We start from the raw sequence: 22447 nt of genomic DNA, 5'->3' as shown, positions 1-22447 counted from the left end.
AAAGACCTTTATAGCCTGAACTTATTTACACTTCAAAAAGCATGCATACAAACTTAATGCACCCATCTTGAGTAGACAGACAGACACTGAAGTTACTCTGGAGGGAGAGAGCATACACAGCACATGTTCCTAATTTTGCAGAGTTTTCTAGTCCCCATTCCCTCCTCCCACAACTGAACCAATTCTATGGAGTAGGAAGGTGGCTGTTAAACAGGGTTTATATTATTGCTGACACCACAGTTCTGGAAGTGAGGATTTCTTATCTCCTCCACTCACCATTATGGCATGTTCTTCTGCACCACCCAGTTTCTCTCAGCAAAAGCCATAATCCAAGTAGAAAAGGCTGTTATGTTTGTACAACTTCTCCATCGTCATAACTGTAGTTTGAAAACGTAAGTAGTAAAGTTTTGACATACCCAAATCTACTGGCTGTCATCTTACTATAATAGAGTATTTGGATTGTTAAATTCTTTTTTTCAGGTCTTTTGCTCCATTTAGCCTTTTGCAGGCCAGGATCAAGTATATCCCACATCCTATTATCTGTAATAGAGTGTGTGCCTTTTGTAAACCACCTCCAAACCCAAATGCTGCATCATTATGCAGGGTCAATGTACTCGACTTTAAAACATCAAGTCCCCCTACCCTTTCTATTCCACCCCCTGGCTTACTAAGCTGCATATAAAACATGCAGTAACCAGCTAACCTTCCCACGTCCTATCACCATCCTCTACTACGTAGAGTTAAGACTTTATTAAGGAGTGTTAAAGTTCAAGTTACAAAAGAGGGATCTGGTTTAGCTAATGTATTAATTGCTTTTTCCCCCCCTTGCTTAAAAATAAGCTAGTGGTCATCTCCATCAATGCTCATTCTGCAGTCAGAAGCAAGTTTTTGGAGCCTCCCGCTTTTCAGCCATGCTTCTGTAACTTGGTATAGACCTCTTGAAAGGGGCCAAGGCTGGCAACAAGCAGTTATATATTTCTGCCTTGCTGTACTAAAGGTACCAAGACAACAAATCATTCCAGTAGTACTTAAGACTAGCTATACAGCTCCATGTTTGCATCATTAGATTTGTTACTGCCATTATCTTTATCTTCAAGTGAGTGCTTTCCAGAAAGCAAGCAATTACAAGCCTAATACTTGTGGTCCTGATCAGATTTGGATTCTACTTTCCACTGTTACTACTTGAGTGCTTTGGGTTTGAGAGACAAAACAAAACCCCCCCACCAATGTAGGACTGGTGCAGTCTAGGCCTAGCATGAGAACAAGGTATTGCACTAGCACTAATGTTACAACAGTACAGAGTGGCGAGTCAAAAGCCACCATACTAAGAGATGACAAGTTTCTTCAAAGGCCATATCCCACCCCACTGCAGTAGGGACACCAGCACTATTTCTAGTAAATGCTTCCCTATTCATGAAGTTGGGGTTAGGAAGATGGATCCGATTACTGCCTTGGGTGCTCAAGAATGAGCTAGTGAAAAATTACTCCATACAACCCTATTGAAGAGCAGCCCATGCCTTCCCTGCCCCATCAAGTCAAGTTGAGCTTTCTGTTCAGCTTCACTTCACTCTTTATTATACAGCTCGCAGTCATGAATGGCTCACAAAATGGGGTTGCTGTGGTTTTTTGCAGATGATCAGAGCAGCCAGGACTAGAATGACAGCTCCAGCTAGGGCTGCTAACATTAGTGCCATCCAGGGGTTTTCTTCTGGATCTAGAAGAGACAGAAGAGGCAAGTGGCCCATTAGAACTGGAACCAGGAACTCCTTCACCCGCATCTCTAGTCATAGATTTCCCTACCCTGTGGTGTTTTCCTTGGCTCCATCTCATCCTGAAGACTGTGGATGAAGAGTGGTCCAACCACAAGGTCCACTTCTCTTACCATGTGATCTATAAAAGGAGTAGAGAAATGTTCAAGATATCCAGTCTTCCCAAGCCATTAATTTATGACATACGCGCACTTCACATCTAGCTTGAGCCACGTTCCTTAAGTACACCATCCATCATAAACAGCAACATACTATGCCTGGAAGACACATCTCTCCTGAACTGCCTTCCTGGCCATCTAGATGAGGGGTTCACTCTCCTGGAGTGTCCTAGCAGCCTGCAGCTTCCAGTCTCACAGCAGCTGCAGATATCCCTGGTGCCTTCCACAGGAGACCAGCTAAAGTGGGACAGAGACAGACACTCATCTACAGACCAGGAAGTTTCCTCATCCATCTTAAAACCCATGCCACACACACACACACACACACACACACACACACACACACACACACACACACCATTTGATTCCTTGACTCATTTAAAGCAAAAAGAATAAGCTATTCCGCTTAACTGTTCATCTAGATACATGTGGATAATGAGCAACAGTAAAGCCCTTTAGTATACCCCTTATCCCATCTCCCACAAGCTCCTTAAGAGGCAGAAGGATGGTAATGGACTTAAGCAGCCTTGACCCTGGGCTTTCGGAGAACCTCTGGCCTCAAACTACTCACATGTTCCCTGCTTTGTTGAAGAAACAAGCCTTGTTCAAGAGGTCTGGTGTCTGACCTGCTGGAGTGACCTTCAGATGACAAGTAATATAGATCTGGGGAAGACAGAAGAGTTCAAATAGAATGGCCATGATTGCATTTACTAGTACAAATCCCAGCTTTCCCCTATAAAACTTATGATCAGGCAGTGTTGAAAAGTTTCTCTAGACAGGACTGACTTGTTCAAGGTGAAGTAGTGCCAGCAATAAATTCTCAGGATTTAACATCAACAAGTTACTCCTCAGAATTAGCCCAAAGGAAGAACTACCATTGGATTAAGACACCCTTCACTGAAAACATGGCCATGGCATGGTCTTAGGGTGTAAGTACCAGCAGCACAGTTGAGACATAGTATCAAGATTTAGGACCCCAAAATTGTTACTGTGAAATGTTTAGTTTGCCCCCCCTATCTCTACCTCCCCATCCAGAAGCCAATCCTACTTGCTTGCAGTATAGAGAGGAAATGCTCACCAAGTCCCTGGCATCCCCTGCAAACTTAAACACATTGACCATAAACCGAAGTACATCCTGTCTAGGCCTTGGGGATATGAAGACTGAGGTGGTATCATCTGATCTTCCATCCACCAAACATCTAAAATGCAATGATCATGTGTCATTAGGATTCCCTCCCAAGGGTAGGGCCTAGCCAATTAGGGTCACACTCATCTAGAGAATAGTTACCAGTGCTTACCCATTGAAGTCAATAATGGTATATCGTGGAGAAGAGTTCCTGTCTGAGGTCAGGGTAGCTACACAACTATCCACAAAGAGCCGCAGAGGCACATGATTCCCAGTATTGACTTCAGCTTGGAAGTGCATGATGTCTCCCAGTTGGAATCCATTGGATGGTCTCTCCGCACTCCAATCATCTGGAAGGCAAGCCAACCTCAGCATGAGCACTGGCAGAGAAAGCAAGTGGCTCCTTCTATTAAAAAGAGAAAGAAGCCTAGAAGAAAGAAACTTGTTGCACCAGCATCGCTTTTTTCAGCATCCAGGAGACCTACCATTCATCAAGTGCAAGGAGAATGCCAGCTTCTCCTCTGCCGAGAGAGTGGAGATAAAAGGAACCCAGGTTGGCCTGACTGCTTGGCTGCTTACATTACCCTTCCTGGAAGGGAAAGCCTCAGAGGTTAAAAACAGACTCAAGACCAGTAATACAATAGCATATTCCCACCTCCCCTTCAAGTGCTTCACCTTGGGTAATGACATTCAATTGGAATCACAGCTGGATTGGTTCTTAGTATAACAGAGTTCCTCGCTGGGCTTGGGTTATAATTCAGTTTTGTGCTGTAGACTATGGAATCTGGGATCATCTGGAAGGAGACAGTGGTATCATCCAAAAATAATATTGCAAAGAAGTCTTATATGCCTTCCCCACCCTGCTGGAGGAGTAGAAATCATAGAAAGTTAGGGTTGGGAAGGACCTCAGGAGGTTATCTACTCCAACCCCCTGCTCAAAGCAAGACCATCCCCAACTAGATCATCCCAACTTGAGTGTTCAAGCTCATGCTCACATTGAGCCCAAAGATACCTTGTGTACAATTTCTACAATACCATGTGGCCATTACCCTTCCTGGGCTGATTTTCAGCCATATCAATTGTGATAGACAGTTGCATCATGGGCTTTCCATTGGGTAGAAGACACTGTTTTAAAGGCTTTTTGAACAGGACCTCTGAATTTGAGTTTGAGCTCCAGAATGTTGCCTTTCGAGGAGTTAAGTGTAAAAAAGGCATTGATCTAGAGATGCATTGGTTTTTAACAGTACACAATCATTCAAGAGCAAGAGAATGAAGAAGCTCAAAGCAAGTAGAAGGACTTTGCTCAAGCCTGATGTCAAATCATGACAACACCCCGAGAGAACAGAGTTATTTCCAATTTAAACCCCACCCTTGTCCTATTAAAAGTTTAGCCAGCTCCAAATGCAACAGTAAACCATATTCCTCAAGAGACATTACTCAATGAAATGAAGCTAGAAAATGAAGGTTCAAGGTAAACAGAAAGAGATTAGCTAACAAATACAAGTAGTTTCCTGCTACCCCTCCAGGGACAAGCTTTAATATGAGCCCAGAAAGTAAAGACAAGTTAGTATAGAGACCCCAGGTGGATAAAGGAAGTATCTACACAACAGTTACAGGAGGTGAGGAAATGGGGGCAGAAAGGTGGAGACATCAACCCCAGTGAACAGTACTGAGTAGAGACAAGGAAGGAAGGAAGCTCTCCACCCTGCTCTCTCCTCCCCTTCATTTCACATGTTAGTGATTCCTGGCTGGCTTAGAGCAGTCTCACCTGCAAAGTAGTCCCACACTCATGGAGCCCTGCTGCAAAGGTCACGGTGTGCTCCACAGCATTGACAGCAACATGTTGGCAGGCACCTGGGCCCAGGCTCAGGTCAGCAGCTTTGATCAGCTGCCCTGTCCCAAATAGATCCCTGTGCACAGTTATCACCATCTGAGCCTCCTGACACAGCACCATGACAGGCTGTGGAAGAGACACCACCCTGAGCTGGGAAGCATCAACCCAAGCCCAGGGGTAGAGCTGGGCTTGAGAGGGTATGCTGGACTGCCTCCGAGGAGGGTTAGCTCTGGGTGGGGGTCTCCAGACAGCTGAGTCACTCCTAGAGAAATCCCAGGGGGTGTAGCAGGCTCCCTCATTGAGCACCCAGCACATGAAAACTAACCCTAAGCAGCCTGATAGCCCCATCCTGCCTAACTCCAGCAAACCCAGTACAGGGAGAGGTTTCTGCTTGGGAAACCTTTATACCCTGCAGCCAATCACACCTGTGCTAGGTAATTAATCCCTCTTTCCAAAACTGCAGGCAATTGAGGATCAATTATTCCCACTGACCAGAGCTTGGTGGGGAGGGAATAATGAATGGGAGTCAGTGACACCTGGGAGTCAGTTCTTGTTGGAAAGGGGAAATTTCTGCAGGATCCAAGGCTTGTAATAGTCTAACCAGAATGACCAAATGGAGACAGAATGGTGGAGACACAGCAACAAGGAAGAGATTTCTCCATCTTTCTCTGCCCCTCCTTCCATTTCACAATTCAGTTACAGCCCCTTATCAACAACCAGTTACATTCAGAATGGGATGGATTTAGGGAGCTTCTGTGTGGGAGTGTGTGTGTCAGCAAGCCCAAAAGCACTGTAGGTTGGTTGCAAAGAAAGATTTTTTTTTGGCGATTCCTTAGTTGATCTAATAAAAGGTATCATCTCAGAACCAAGAGTTTTAGAGTTTTGTATTTCTTTCTGTAGGTTGGTAAACCCTGATAACTCAGAAGGAAGGTCCTTTGTAAAGGAGTAGCCTTCATCTCCCTATCCTTTAGTTATCTGTGCAGCAGGGATACAGACACTTGCCCACACATGAAGCATGTGAAGGAACTGTACACATTCAAAGTAGCATTACCTGGAAGCCAAATTGGCTGACCCAAACTGAGCTATGAATTTATTGAGATGCAGGGAAGTTAGAAGGGCTGGCAGGAAAGGGGTCATGCTTTTGTGGGTTGGGCACAGGTTAGGCGGTGGACCAGCACTTTGACTGCCTCTAATAACCAGAGATCCTGGTTTTCTCTGATTAAAAAAAAAAATCCCCAATTTTCAGATTAAAAAAAGTAATCCCAAATCCACATGTTTCTGTGACCAAAAGGAAACACCACTAATATTAGTTGGAGCGCCCTGAGAGTATAAAAGAAGCAGCATGAACCACATGAGGAGGCAGCAAGGGATGTTGGAGAGGAAATGCCCTAAAAGGGCCTACACCAGGATCCCTTCTTCACCCCAGTGGTGTGCAGATGGGTGCATGGGGCTCAGGCTCTGGGAGCTGTGTCAAGGCAGCTCGAGCTTGCATCCCCAGCAAGGGGCCGGCCGGAGCGGTGTGCAGACCGGCACATGGAGAGTCAGCCCTAGGAGCAGGTTGAGGCTGCTCAGGTTAGCCACAGCGTAGACCAGATAGCTGGAGCCCTGGCCAAGGAACTAAAAGAGCCCCGGAGCCTAGAACAGGGCCTGGGAAAGTAAGGCCCAGGCGTAAGGCTGGGTAAACCCAGCCAGCGGCAGCTGGATTTCTGCCCGCCTCCCCAAGAGCTGGGAGGACCCTTGGTGCCCAAAGCAGGGCACAGGGCCAGGAGGGGAGGTCTCGGTGTGAGGCAGACAGCACCGGGGGCCTCTGACTGAGCGGCGGACCCTGAGGCCCGGTCAATGGCTCTTCGGAGAGGACTATGAGTTGCAAGTGAAATTGGGTCCTGTAGGGGAGGCGTTTCTGAACGAAGCCCCCCCCCCGAGGGGAGCCCCGGGTGAAAGGTCCCCTCCCAGCTAGACCCCTAGGAGGGGAGGTACCCCTTGCTAACTGAAATCCAGGGGGAGAGGCGCCTTATCTTCTGTAAAGCTGTGCCTTATATTTTGTAAGACTGTTATCATGATTGTGGATATGTTGTACTATATGTGATGGGATTGATTTAGTTTTATATAATTGGTTCCTCGTTGGTGTGCTGCTTGCTCACACCTTGCCCCCTCCCCCCCCTTCCCTTTTTCTACCTGGTTGTACTCTGCCAATGGTTCCTCTGGGTTCCCTGTGAACTACCTGTTGACCCTAATTTACCTGGTCCACCCATCTGAGTATCCGCCCCCTCGCACGGACATCCTGAGGACTCACCAGTTGCACCAGGCCTCTGTAGGGCGCAGGGTTGAGAAGGCCATCCCCAAAGTGGGCTGCTCATTGGGACAAGCAGTCCCAGGAGGTGGTTCCTAGCTTACCATTTGTAAATATTTATCTGTATACCTGTAGTGTTGTTGAATGATATCACTGGAAATACTTACCAGAAGTTTTCCTTTATTTGTTGGGTGATACCTACCGAGATATTTACCTTTATATACTGGTTAAGGATAGTATATATATTATAATTTAATAAACTGTAACTTAGAAGCATTGGTGTGGAGCTGACTCTATAGATGAAAGAGGGACCCAAGCTTAAGTCACAGGTGTCCCTCTCACAACACTGTTGCCTACCTCATCTATCCCTTCCAGTTGAGGACAGGCACACCCTTGGGTTCTCCCAGGTTCGAGCATCAATTTGACTTGGCTGGCCCACTGCCAGGCTTACCCAAAGTGAGCAAGCAATGACACAAAGCTAATGTATTTCTCAAGGTGTGACCTGCTAAAGTCCAGCTTCATTTATGATATTGTATTAGAAAATGTTCTACAGGAAAGATTGTGAGAATAATAGTCATAGTATCAAAAGTCCTGGCTGTAATACTGGGCTCTCAATGTAGCGTGGAAGACCTTTGGTTTGTGAGTGCCCATTGAACAGTCTCTTCTTCTGGAAGTGGGGAAGTATAGTGTGACCAGTTGTCTTTTATTGTGACAAGGGAGCTTTCATTCTTCCCTCATAACTGAAGCCACATCCCAACCTTCCTTTTAGCAACAAAGCCCACATCACTACATGCTTGGAGGATTCCTCAGCAAATGTCATGTCTAAATCCATCTGAGATGAAGGGACCAGCCAGTTTTGTGGAAATCTCTGGAGCCTCCTAGGGTCCCAGTCTCCTTGTGGCAGCCCTGGCATTGTTGTTGCTACTTTTCCTGTTTCACTCTGGAGGCAATGTCCTCTTCAGTGCATGCCTGCAGGCTTCGCTGGTGGAGGCCATTCCCACGTCCACCTGGTCACTTGGGGCTGAAATGAGAAGAAGCACAATAAGATCTCATCCCATGACTGGGGCCCCAAGCATTATCAGAATGTAAATAATAAATCATGATGGCTATTTGAGGCAGCTTGCAGAATCTTATCATAGATTTCATAGATTATAGAGTCGGAAGGGACCCAATGGATCATCATGTCTGACTCCCTGCCCCTGGCAGGAAAGAGGACCAAAGTCAGACGACCCCAGCCAGGTGATTGTCAAGCCTCCTCTTGAAGACCTCCAAGTTAGGTGATAGCACCACCCCTCTTGGAAGCCCATTCCAGACTCTGGCCACCCTTATTGTAAAAAATTTCTTCCTGATGTCTAACCTAAATCAGGATGTGTTTCAACACTGGCAAGTGCAGGGTGCTGCACCTGGAGAGGAAGAACCAGCAGCAGCCCTACAGGCTGGAGAACTCCCTTCTTGTCAGTGCAGAGGCAGAAAACGATCTTGGAGTCATTATTGAGGCCAATATGAACATGGGCCGACAGTGTGGGGACGCAGTCAGGAAGGCCAACCGTACCTTGTCATGCATCCACAGATGCATCTCAAGCAGGTCCAAGGAGGTGATCCTCCCCCTCTATGCGACACTGGTCAGGCTGCAGTTGGAGTACTGCATCCAGTTCTGGGTGCCGCACTTCAGGAGGGATGTGGACAGCATGGAGAGGGTCCAGAGGAGGGCCACTCGCATGATCAGGGGGTAGCAGGGCAGGCCCTACAAGGAGAGGCTAAGGGACCTGAACCTGTTCAGCCTCCACAAGAGAAGGCCGAGGGGGGATCTAGGGGAGACAGGGGGGACCAGCGGGCATTGGGGGAGTCCCTGTTCCCCCCAGCACTACCAGGAGTGACAAGAAATAATGGTCACAAGCTGGCAGAAGGTAGATTCAAGCTAGACATCAGGAGGCGCTACTTCACTGTCAGGGCGGCTAGGATCTGGAACCAGCTTCCAAGAGAAGTGGTGCTGGTTCCTACCCTGGGGGTCTTTAAGAGGAGGCTGGATGAACTCCTCGCCTGGGTCGTTTGACCCCAGTACTCTTTCCTGCCATGGCAGGGGGTTGGACTTTATGATCTACTCAGGTCCCTTCCAACCCTACAAACTATGAAACTATGAAATCTACTCTCCACTACTCTCTGATCAGTTCTTTATTTAACTGATCAGAGGGCATGTGAGGGGCTTCTGCAATATTACACATGAAGCATTCTCTGTCTAAGGCAGGGGTGTAAAACACATGCCCCACAGACTAGATCCAGTCTGCAAAGCTGCAGGAAGGCTGGAGGGGCTGAGAATATTGCAGTCAGGTGAGCAATAGTGATATTAACCCCCATGGATGCTTGAGCAGACACAGTGGGTTAGAGAGCCATGAGGTTAATGCTGCCGCCACTCACCCAGTTGCTGAACTGTTGGGTATTCCTGGGCACTTGAATTCCTGGGTACCAAATTCAGCAGCAGCAGCAGGACAAACAATGGTGGCATTAATCCTCACAGCTCCCTTAGCTGACATAGCACCTCAGGCAACCGCATCACCAGACATGGTTCTGGAAGGAGCCCCATGGTCCAGATCCAGACCACGGATCTGAATGAGTTTGCTATGCCTGATCTAAGGAAATGTATTGTATTAAGCTTCTTAGGCAGACACATCTAAGGCCGATGTGTTTAATGCAGAGTAGTCTGCCACTTTCTGGACAAGCGAGCAACAGTAGCAATCCAAACTGCACTGAAGGCATGCTTGCTATCTGGGGAGAGAATGGCACTCCACATCTTTTCTTCTATTAGTATGGTCCTGCTCCTTAAAGGAGCAAGATCAATAGTTTCTGATCAAGTCTTGCCTTTCCATTTACTTTCTGAGGAATGTGAAAGTGCCATTGCAGTGGGTTCATGATCAGGAGAAAAGGAATCATAAAGGAAGCCCATAACTTGAAAGAACAACTGAAAACATGGAAAACAAATCAGTGATCTAAAGATGATGTAGAACTACTTTAGCCTTGTCCTAGCTGAGCACTTAAGCACACGCTTAACTTCAAGCACAAGGCCTCATTACAGCATTTAAAGAAGAACCCATAGAAAAATCTGTTCAAATCCTGAGGATGGAATAATATTTAACCATAGGCTATGTAATACAAGTAGATTAGCTATCATGATGGATGTTTCATCTTTAGGCTTCTGGAGAAAGAAATAGTCAAATGGAATAGTCAAATAGCCAAGTAGCAATGAAAAGCCATAACACACATAATGAAGAAAATACCTTTATTTTGGATCCAATATTCTACCTCAGTTCCACGTAGCTTAATTTCAGGGGGCACGTCCACACATGCAGGCATGTGAGCTTGCAGCAGCTCCCATAGAAGCAGTGCAAATTTGAGCTGGGGCTTTTTGGCCCAGTGCACGTGCCCAGACGTGTATTTTGGTGTAGAGCAAATTGTGCCACTTGGGGCAAAATAACTCTGCCTGGCCCCTCCCGGATCTGCCAGGGGAAGCTAGAGGCTGGGGACACCTGTGCTGGCCCTACCAGTATAAAAAGCTGCCCTGGCAAGTAGCTCAGGGCTACTCACTCTCAGGAGCTTCTGGGGCCCAGCCAACTGGTACCTGGGGACACTACCCCTTGTGCCAGCTGGACTGCTGAAGCAGCTCTGAGAGTTCCCTGCATCCTCTACCCACTGCAGAGGTCTGGCAGCGGATGCTGTTGCCTGGCTGTGACCTGCTGTCACCTGCAACAGCATGTAGCCCCAAGGCTGCACGCCTGCCAGACCTGGATGGGAACTGTATGGCCAGTAGAGGCATCTGCACCTCTGGGCTGGCTGCCAGTGAGCTGTGGCAACCCAGTTGCCCTTTGTGCTGCACTACTGCCATGTGTGCCACCACCTGGCCATCTGGGCAGCTATCACTTGAAAGGTGTTCTCAGGGTGGTGGCCTGCTTTGAACTGTCAAAGCATGTCCTCCTGGTCCCATGTGGCCAGGAGGTCAGACACCTCCAGTTGGGTCCTGGGTGCCAGCTCTGAGCAGGCTTCTTTGCCTAGGTCCTACCACTTGGCTCACTAGCAGGAATTCTGGTGTTGCCTACTTAAAAACTGCAAAATCCCTGATAAAGAAATCCTAAAATCACTCTTTAACATATCCTCAAATCCATGTTCTTCCAAAAGTAAAACAAAAGACCACTAGACATGCATATATTATAAAGAGAGAGATTAAATCAGTTGAACAATGTTTTATTGATATATTTACAATTTTAAAACAATTTGGAAGCCTACCAGTTTCATAGTAGGTAGGGTCAGAAGAGACCCGAGCAGATCATCAAGTCCAACCCCCTGCCATGGGCAGGAAAGAATTCTGGGGTAAAATGACCCCGGCGAGGTGTTCATCTAGCCTCCTTTTGATGACCCCCAGGGTAGGAATGAGCACCACTTCCATTGGAAGTTGGTTCCAGATCCTAGCCGACATGACTGTGAAGTAGCGCCTCCTGATATCTAGCCTGAATCTAGTCTCAGTCAACTTGTGGCTGTTATTCCTTGTTACTCCCAGGAGTGCTTGGGGGAACAGGGATTCTCTCATTGCCTGCTGGTCCTCCTTGGCCAGTTTATAGACAGCCACCAGATCCCTTCTCAGCCTTCTCTTGTGGAGGCTGAACAAGTTCAGGTCCCGTAGCCTCTCCTCGTAGGGCCTGCCCTGCTGCCCCCTGATCATGCGAGTGGCCCTTCTCTGAACCCTCTCCATGCTGTCCACATCCCGCCTGAAGTGCGGCGCCCAGAACTGGATGCAGTACTCCAACTGCAGCCTGACCAATGTTGCATAAAAGGGGAGGATCACCTCCTTGTACCTGCTTGAGATGCGTCTGTGGATGCACGACAAGGTATGGTTAGCTTTCCTGACCGCATCCTCACGTTGGCATCCCATGTTCATCTTGGAGTCAATAATGACTCCAAGATCCTTTCTGCCTCTGTGCTGATGAGAAGGGAGTTCCCCAGCCTGTAGGTGTGCTGCTGGTTCTTCCTCCCCAGGTTCAGCACCTTGCACTTGTCAGTATAGAAACCCATCCTCTTCTCATCCACCCACCCCTGTAACCTGTCCAGATCTAGTTGCAGCCTGTCCCTGTCCTCTAGCTTCTCCTCACATCTTAGTGTCATCCACGAATTTGAACAAGGTGCTTTTCACCCCCTCGTCCAAGTCGCTGATGAAGATGTTGAACAGTGCAGGCCCGAGGACTGAGTCCTGGGGAACCCCACTGCCCACATCCCTCCAGGTTGAAAATGACCTGTCCACCACCACTCTCTGGGTGCGGCCCTCCAGCCAATTTGCAACCCATTTGACCGTGTAGGCATCGACACCACAGTCACCTAATTTTTTTATGAGAATGGGGTGAGAGACAGTGTTGAAGGCCTTCCTAAAGTCCAGAAAGACTACATTCACCATGAGCAGAGCAGGGAATGAATACAGGTCCCCCTAAGGAAAAGTCTGTGACACTGAAGCTTCTTTCCCTTCATTGGGTTGCACACAGACCAAGGAATATCGGACTATAGCCACCTGCATGAAAGTTGAAGAGAGGAGCACAGGTTGCAGGAAGGGAGAGTTTAGGGAAGATGGTTGGTCTGCATGTGGCTGGAATGGTAGTTGCAATAGGAGCAAATGGTAAATAGTTGTTTTAATAAAGAGCCAATTTAGTTTTCCAAGCATGGAGTTATTCACTGATGCAAACAGGAACATACTACACGAAGCATAGACAAATGTCAAAATATCAAAGCCAAGTAATTTTTAAATGACCTGTAATTTGGAAGGGCATAATGAATTCTCTGCTTCCCGCACATGAACTTTTTCTCAGTCTTTCTAGGCAACCACGGTCATTTTCAAACCTACCAAATTCAGCCAGCTAAAATGGTAATAGGCTAACATGAGCCTATATAACCTGCCTCAGTTCTGCCCATCCCTATTACTTACTGGCAGCCTCAATTTGCCTGCAGAGAGTTTCCATGCATTCCTGGCAAAGCCACGGGGATTCCTCATTTAATGATGAACAGAGACGGTGGGTTCCTTTTACTCCACATTCTTCACACAGGACCAAAGCCCATTTGCTGGGAAGGAAAACAGATTTCAGTGAAGCCACAGGTCCTCCATGATACCCTGACATCTATTGCACATGAAATTCAAAAACTCCACCCAAATGAAATGATCTCTTATGCTGAAGGCCAACCTAAGGGTGGCTCATCCTTTAAGACCCATTTGAGGTCTTAAAACAAGCATTAAGTGGCCATATCTACACAAGATGCTGACTGCACAGTTGACTACTGGGCAGTAGGGCTGTGCAAAATTTTGCTAGCTGTTACATTTCGACACTGTTTTGACCAATTTTGAGGTCAAAACAGCAAAATCGAAACAAAACAAAAGCCCTCGAAATAGCCTCAAAACAAAATGAGGCTAATCAAGACAGTTTGAGAGTCAAAACTTTTTGACCATAGGCTGGGGATGGGAAGTCAGTCCAGCTGGACTGACCTCCCATCCCCAGCGCAAGTTCCAGTAGGGGGGTAGCGAGGCAGCCCAACTTGGTTCCCCACGTTAGATCATGCCAGGGGTGGAAGGCAGTCCAGCTGGGCTGCTTTCCATCCCCCACAATAGATTGTCGGGATTGGCAGGCAGCTCAGCTGGGTGCGATCTAGCGCAGGGGATGGGGAAGCAGCCTACCTGGGCTGCCTCCCGCCCCCGGTGTGATCTAACACAGGGGATCAGGAAACAGCCCAGCTGAACTGCCTCCCACCCCGGTGATCTAGCATGGGGTTGATAAAGCAGCCCAGCTGGGCTGCCTTCCACCCCCAGCGCGATCTAGCACTGGGGAATGGGAAGTCAGGCCAGCTGGTCTGACTCACCATCCCCAGCGAAACTCAAAACAGCCTCAAAACAGCCTTTCTGTTTTGATGGAACGAAACGAAGCAGCTGTTTTGACTCAAAATGAAATTCGAGACAAAACACTGTTCCGTTGAACCGTCAAAGCTCAAGGCGAAATGGAATGGTGCCGTTTCGCACAGCCCTACTGTGCAGTTAGCATCTTGCGTAGACGTGGCCAGTGAGAGTTAAGAGGTACATGTAACTGTTTAGAAATGGGGAATATGTATATAAATATATATATATATAGAGAGAGAGAGAGATCTATATCTATCCATATATATATATTTGTGGGGAAATCATCTTGATTGAGCATGAACAGTTAAAAACTTGACAGGGAGAAACATCATGAAAAAAATCCATTCTAGGAGACCAGAGAGGCAGCTGCCTGGGGACTCACAGAGCTGGGGGGCCCTGGGCTGGCAAGGAAACAGTTTGCAGGCACTGTGGCTAGCTTGTCTGCCCACCTTCGCAGATATATTGCTGAAATGTAAACTTTCTGCTGCAAATGTGGGTGCAGCAATTAGCTGAAGGAACTCACTGCTATCACTGCCCTTCTCTAATATCGTTTACCATGGCATGCCCAGAAGTTACAGTGTGACACTGGTGGCAGTAAGTGAACTAACCCTTCTTCAGCAGCCCCCATGTATCACTTAAGGTAGCTCCGTGGATCCCAAAGATGAAGAGAAAAGAAAGAAAGCAATGTTGCCAGTTTGGGGGACCGTATCATTGTTTGGCTTTCTGTGTAAAAGCCCCAGCTCTTGGAGTCATGTGAAGATGTCAAAACCTCAGCCTTCATTAAATTAAAAGAAGTTTGCAGACACCATGGTGAGCCACATGGTGAAGCTCACATACTGGCAGATGCACCTTGCCTCTGTGACAACCCCGGGACTGGTAGATAGAGAATCGGGGGGGGGGGGGGGGCATATTTTGTTTGCTTTGCCTGCATTACTCTTATCTGCTATCACTGTGTATCAATAAAATTTGCCTGTTATTGAGTGGAGAAGTTGTAGTCAGTCTGAGGGATTTGGGTCCCCCTGGAACAAGGTATCCAAGTCATAAATCCAGTGCCAACACATGATGGGTAGAAAATATTTACAGATGCAAAGCCCAGTTCTCTAATATCACAAGAAAAAAACAACTGCCAAAATATTATTTTTAAAATATCCTGACATTTTTTCAGCCAATTCCATCATTGGCTAAAAAACAAATAGAGTTTATAGATGGCAATACCGTATACAAGACACAGAGTTTATGGATGGCAATGTTGTATACTAGACATACCACCAATGGCAGCCAGTGGAGTTTTTTACTGGCAGAAAAAAGAATCTGAGAAAAAAATATTTTCTTTAAAGCAAAAAAAAAATTAAAATATCCATAAAATATAGGTAACAGCTTCATATTGTCACAAAAATGGGCCAATAAATTGAAAACAAGCAAATGGATGCCTGCAGTTTCCACCATCTGAGAATCTGCCCCATGCCTTTCAATACACCTGATATAATGAGGCACATGAACTGCTTTACCTTCTGACCCTGAAATGATCTCTTCCATCTGGGCACTGGCAAATCTCCACATTGCAGCTGGGCTCCTGGAGACACAAGTCACTGAAGGCATTTGGCTCAGTCTCCCATGATGGCTTTCTGAAGGAGCAGGTTGGTACAGAACAGTCATAAATAACTCCAGATGCTTCCTCTACAGCTCAAGCCTCTTAAACTGCCAGGCCTAATTCTGATATAGCAAATAGATTGCCAGAAGAGAGCTGCAGATACACCCAAATGCATATTAGCAGGAATGCAGACCACAGGAATTACTGTGCTGAATCAGACCTAATGTCTTGGATCCAATCTTGGAGCACAAGTTGATTCTGAGGAAGGGATGAGGACCAGCCCCATCTACTTACAGTAGATAGATGTGGGATAATGATGCCCTGAGAGAAATCTCCTCCTTGTCTCTAGTAGAGATCAGAGGATAGAGGCCGGTAACAGATTTTAGAGATTATACATCAATCAGATAAAAGCCAGGAGCTGTGATGATTATATTAAACAATAAAGCTCAGGCATCTGAGCTGATTCAGTCAAGGCGAAAACACCTACACTATTGTTGCTCTGTAAGGAAATGAGCCTGAAGACAGATGCACGTGAGTAACTTTATACCCACAGGCCATCCCCACTGAAGTCAAAATGACACACTTCGTTAAGCGTTGGCAGATGGGGCTATTATGGTAAAATCTAATTAAGAACAAGATACATGCAGACAAGGTTCCTTGGGTGACTTTGATATCTTTTATTAGACCAACCTAAATGGTTGGAGAATAGTTATTAAGCAAGCTTTCGGGTTCAAAAACCCTTCGTCAGGCTAAGGAAGCTGCAGCAGTTGGGGTGTGCTCTTCCTGGATGGAATGACAAGTAAAGAAGCCAGGGGCTGGGCTGGGCTGGGCAGTCAGGTGCCAGGCAGATTGTAATGTATCAAAAATCCAATGTCTGTGCAACTCACTCCCCAGCCCTGCCCAGCCCCTGGCTTCTTTACTTGTCATTCCCTCCAGGAAGAGCACACCCCAACTGCTGCAGCTTCCTTAGCCTGACGAAGGGTTTTTGAACCCGAAAGCTTGCTTAATAACTATTCTCCGACCATTTGGGTTGGTCTAATAAAAGATATCAAATTCACCCAAGGAACCTTGTCTGCCTATATCCTTAGACCAACACGGCTACAACCTAAACCCCTGCAACATGGAAGATATCGAATTCAGCCGTCTGAAATGGAAACTGTACAACATGAAAAAGAAAGAAGCCAGACTCAACAGCGACATATATTTTCTAAGCCTTTGCAAGAAACACAACTTCATTCCCCGAGGACTAAACATCTACAATCCCCTGACTAGTACACACAACTCCAAATATGCTGCACAGCTATGCAGAAGAACTTCAGAGAAAATTAGAAATCATCTACTTCACCTACTCTACTCCAAAAGAGACCAACTCAGGAAGGAAATCGTCATACACTACAACAACTTAAAAGATAGAAATCCATGCATGTTCCCTGACAATATACAGCGGATACAAAGAGACTACGAAAAACTTTCTACAGCATTCATCCTACATAAAAAGAAGAAATGGGACAAATTACTCCAAGAACAAGCTCCCCAGCCACAAAACAACCATCAGAGGAACAACACCAACACCTTACGGCCTTCCAACCTCAGACTTGATGAAACTGCAAGCAGCAACCAACCCACAAATATTATCAATCTCTCCACACACACGCTTACCAAAACTGAAAAATCTGTCCTTTCTAAAGGCCTAAATTTCTGTCCAGAAAAATACCCTAATAAAATACTTCAATGTGGAGAACTAGAAGAATTCTTCTGACGCCTGCGCCTCAAAGAATATTTCCACGACCAAACTGAACCCACTCCCAACAACAACTCATCCTCTGACATCATTCAAGAAAAGATCAATGCCAAAAAACCCAAAAAAAATCAGATTGGACACCTTGCAGTGGACGAAACCCTAACCTGGACCGCTACATTGACTGCTTCAGGGAAAGAATGACCAATGAAATAATCAGCAACACGCGCCACCACAACAACCTCTCTCTACCAGAGAAAAAGGCCACAGAATCTCTAAGATCTAACCACCAAATAGTAATAAAACCAGCAGATAAAGGAGGAGCCACAGTCATCCTAAACCGTGAAGACTACATAAAGGAAGCCAACAGACAGCTCTCTGATACCACCTACTACAAAGAACTACAAGAAGATCCGACTCCCCTTTTCACCAAAAAACTCAACAATACCATCAAATCATTTCCACCAAGATTACAAGAAAAACTACAGACCTTGATCCCCCTGCTACCTAACCCAGGGACTTTTTACATGCTCCCTAAAATCCACAAACAAGGGAACCCTGGCAGACCTATCATATCCAACCACGGGACCCTAACTGAGGAAATATCAGGTTTTGTTGAATCCATCCTAAAACTGCTTGTCACCCACAGAGCAAGTTTTGTCCAAGACACCACAGATTTGCTACGGAAACTTAAAAACATAGACCACCTTCCCAGCAACACACTCCTAGCCACCATGGACGTTACCAGCCTATACACCAACATCCCACACCAGGATGGCATCCATGCCTGCCTTACATATCTACAGGAACACGATTACAACCCAGAATACAGACCCAAAGATATCACTGAGCTTATACACTTCATCCTCACACACAACAATTTCACTTTTAATAATCAACACTTCCTCCAGATGATGGGAACAGCTATGGGCACTAAAATGGCCCCACAGTATGCCAACCTTTTTATGAGACACCTGGAAGAAGACTTCCTCAAGAACTGCACCATCAAACCCTTGCTGTACTTACGATATATCGATGACATCATCATCATTTGGACTGAAAACCTGCAATCTCTGATTGAGTTCCACCAGAAATTCAACAGTCACCATCCCTCCATCCAACTTTCTTTAGAATACTCCAGCACCAACATCTCCTTTTTAGACACGATGATCAGTATCCAGAAGGGTAAAATACAGACCACAGTATACAAGAAACCCACAGACCAACAGAACCAGCAATCACCCGAAACACACCCAAAAAGCTGTGATATACAGCCAAGCCCTCAGATACCACCACATCTGTACTGAAGAGAACACCCGGGATTGCCACCTCACCAATCTTAAAAAGGCTTTCACCCAGCAAGGACACTCCTCCAGAGAGGTAGATTGCACGTTTGAAAGAGCCACCCGGATACCACGTGAAGAACTGCTGCAGTACAGAAGAAAAACACCCACAAATCGCACACCGCTGGTTATGACCTATCACCCATCCCTTGAACCTGTATGGAAAATCCTCAAAAAATTGCAACCCATATTAGAAAAAGACCCTATTCTTAAAAAGATCTTCCCAGAGCCACCCATCCTAGCCTTCAGACAAGCACCGAACCTCGCCAACCTCATCACCAGAAGCAAACTTCCTCAAGCCCAGAACACACCAAAAGGATCCAGACCGTGCCATGACAAGAGATGCAAAACCTGCCCCCACATCTCCACCACCCCCACTATTACTACACCCCACAACAGAGCCATCAGCATCCCTGGATTTTACAGTTGCACCTCCGGGAATGTAATATACCTCATCCAATGCACCAAATGCCCTGATGGAAAATATGTAGGAGAGACCAGACAACAACTGCGCACCAGAATGAACGCACACCGGAAATCCATCAAAGACAGAAACACCCAATTACCGGTGGGGCACATTTCTCACAGGAGGGCCACTCTCTCCCCAATCTCTCAGTCCTGATCCTCAAGGGAAACTTACACAACACTTCCCAGAGACGAGCCTATGAGCTCCATTTCATCAACCTGCTGGATACTAGAGATCAGGGACTAAACATAGACATTGGATTTTTGATACATTACAATCTGCCTGGCACCTGACTCCCCAGCCCAGCCCAGCCCAGCCCAGCCCCTGGTTTCTTTACTTGTCATTCCATCCAGGAAGAGCACGCAGCAACTGCTGCAGCTTCCTTAGCCTGACGAAGGGTTTTTGAACCCGAAAGCTTGCTTAATAACTATTCTCCAACCATTTAGGTTGGTCTAATAAAAGATATCAAATTCACCCAAGGAACCTTGTCTACCTATATCCTTAAACCAACACAGCTACAACCTAAACCCCTGGAACAAGATACATTATTCTTAACTGGAAGGAGTGGTGAGAGCAAGAATATAACTGACTAAGGAGTACTGTGTGCCAGGTGCATTAGTGCCTTCTGGCCAAATAATCTTCTCTTCCATCAACTGTATTGGAGAACAAAGAATAATAGGGAAACTCCAGCAAAGTTGCATCTCGGTAATGCAGACTGACTCACTGGGGAAAACTTTTCTTTTCTTTCCCTTGCTCACTCATGCTATGGACAAATTTACCTGGCAACCACTTTATAAAGGGAAGAGAAGCTGCTGCTTCAGACAACTTATCAGTTATCACAGTGGCTCTCAACTGTTTTTTTAGGCTGAAGTTCCCCTTTCACTCTTTTTTTGACTACAGGAAAATAATAATTTGTCTGTTGCAAAGAATTCAGAAAGACCACAACATCTCAGAGTGCTTTTGATACTATGGCTTCCTGTTTGACAACTCAGGGATGTATTTGGTAGCTGTGTTGGTCTGGGACAAAAAGAATGCAAAACTCCAGAACTCTTGGCTCAGAGGTGATACCTTTTATTAGACCAACTAAGAAATCACACAAAAAAAAATATTTTTCTGCAAGCTTTCAGGCACACACACCCTTCAGGCTCAAGGAAAGTTAAAAATGGTAAAACCTCTCCATAGGTAGAAAATAAACTTAATTTTTGTACAGAGGAAGCTGAAAGTGGAAGTCTGTTCCTCTGTGTCCCTGAGATCTAAAATCTCTGCATTTATCTTGTGACCCACGTGTAATCGGTGTTTGCATACTAATTGGAAACAGAAATTGCCTTGGCAATGCCTTGTCACCCCAAAGACCTTTATCCTCAGGTTTCGGCACAGATCCAAGTATCTGGTAGAGCCTGGGTCTCTAAAAGGCATGAGTCATTTTATCTTGGGTTTCTGTTGATTCATATGGAGTGTCCTCTTGCAATCTTTATTCCTGCTCATTTGCCTCTGGGCTGCAAAACTGGGCTCGTGGTGAGTCAGTGAAGTCCTGATTAGCTCGGAACCAATGTAGCTCCTGGCACTTTGCCTAGTGCCTTTCTTTAAAAGAGACTTTAAAGATGACAAGATGAATCTGATATCTTTTATCAGACCAACTTAAATAGTTGGTAACAATTTTCTTAGCAAGCTTTTGGATTTAAGAACCCTTTGTCAGGCTGAGGAAACATCGGCAGTTGGTGTGTGCTCTGTTTGCTAACTGGCTTGCTTGTTCTGTGGGGGTTTTTTTGTCTACTCACTTTTATCAGCAGTCACAAGGCAGTGAGACCTACCTCCTAGGAATATTGATCCCCATCCTCTTCATTTCATCAGGGAATGTGTCCTGATTGTTACAAAAGGGACATTTGAAGCAGAACAATCCAGCACTGAAGGCGTATTTCTGAAAAATGAGTGTGAATTAGATTGCAAGAGGTCTGGTTTTGCCATAGGAGAAAATAAAGCCTAAAGCAAAGAACTGAAGGGATGAGTCCAGGTTAAGCAAAGTGGTTAGCCCTTTGGCACATGCAAATGTTAAACATCTGATTTTTATTTTGCAAGGCCACAAATGAGTAAACTACATAGGAAACTGCAATTTCTAGAATTAAAATTAGGCCTGTACATTCTTGAGCTCACAGCATAGGAAAAAAAAGCCTCAGTTATTCCATTTTGCTAGAGCTGCTTGAAAATATTTATCCATGTGACAAAAATTAAATACAAATTGATTTTTTTTTAATTTGATTGTATCACACTTGTTTTGAATTATTTTCTGAGGGGTTTCATGAAAACAGGGTTTTTTCCAAATGTTTTTGTATCCATCAAAAGTTTTGATAAAAATGATGTTGACCTGCTCTGTGTTTTGCTTTGTTCTTAAATTAATCTGGGGCTTTGTCTCTATGTGTTTGCAGGTCCCAGATGGAGACACCAATGGTACTAATTAACAGAAAAAACTTTTAAAAAAGTTAAACTGACTAATACAGCAAGGAATCCTTGCCAAGGATGATATGAGTGTGAGTGTGTCTGAACTCCTCCAATGACAAAGATGAGAATAAATTAAAGGTCCCTTGAGTTGTATAGACCACAGGATTGGGAGAGGAGTCTCAGAATTGAGATGAGTCCTTTGCATTTGAAGACAACCAAAGGTTCACAAGAGCATCTAATCTGATCCCTCACACACACAGCCCCAAAGCAGCTATGACAAATCCAGGAAGGTAGAAATCCAACTGGAAATTGTTTTGCATGTGATATTCAGTGAAAACTCAAACATTTCTCTGGAGAGCAGACACTTGCCACCTAAATGTATTATATTAAAAACAAAACTGTCAAAACCCTCTTTCAGCAGAAAATTTTCAACTACCTTACAGACAGCTCTCTAAGCAGGACTTGGCAACATGACTGCTAGGTAGGTAATCCAAGCAGTCTCTCCGCTAACACCCTCAACAAACATGGTGTTGTATGGGTAGTGCAACTGCCAAAGATGTTTCCCCGAAACAACCATTGTTGGCACTACCCAAATTTCTCAAAGTTATACTCACCTGTACGCAGGCTCTGTGGAGCCAGCGGTAACAGCATGGGGCCTGAAGAACATCATAGGATGCATAAGTCTCAAGGGAGGAAAAGCAGATCACACAGCTAGCTTCCCCCATTACTTCCTTTCCTGATGGGAGGTTTTGAGTTGGTCCATGCTGATAACAGAATGCTCTG

General features: G+C 45.7%; 2 protein-coding genes across 2 annotated transcripts; both read right to left on the bottom strand.

Moving 5' to 3' along the window:
- Positions 1–1540: 1540 nt before the first annotated feature.
- On the bottom strand, positions 1541–5283 carry LOC102570815 (zona pellucida sperm-binding protein 3). The gene is made up of 9 exons (XM_006273162.4): positions 4822–5283; positions 3729–3847; positions 3539–3642; positions 3226–3403; positions 3006–3126; positions 2499–2590; positions 2022–2164; positions 1801–1890; positions 1541–1714 (listed from the first exon to the last, which is right to left on the bottom strand). Exons 1-9 carry the CDS (start codon positions 5233–5235, stop codon positions 1590–1592), a joined length of 1386 nt encoding a protein of 461 aa, XP_006273224.3. The 5' UTR covers positions 5236–5283; the 3' UTR covers positions 1541–1589.
- Positions 5284–7551: 2268 nt separating this feature from the next.
- Positions 7552–21137, bottom strand: LOC132244017 (PHD finger protein 7-like). The gene is made up of 4 exons (XM_059714900.1): positions 21040–21137; positions 15599–15715; positions 13134–13267; positions 7552–8198 (listed from the first exon to the last, which is right to left on the bottom strand). Exons 1-4 carry the CDS (start codon positions 21069–21071, stop codon positions 8113–8115), a joined length of 369 nt encoding a protein of 122 aa, XP_059570883.1. The 5' UTR covers positions 21072–21137; the 3' UTR covers positions 7552–8112.
- Between the last annotated feature and the right edge of the window lie 1310 nt (positions 21138–22447).

Source organism: Alligator mississippiensis, chromosome 11, assembly GCF_030867095.1.
Source record: "Alligator mississippiensis isolate rAllMis1 chromosome 11, rAllMis1, whole genome shotgun sequence".
NCBI classification, from domain to species: Eukaryota; Metazoa; Chordata; order Crocodylia; family Alligatoridae; genus Alligator; species Alligator mississippiensis.
Note: the sequence above shows the minus strand (reverse complement) of the source record. Positions and strands in the feature narration are given on the sequence as shown.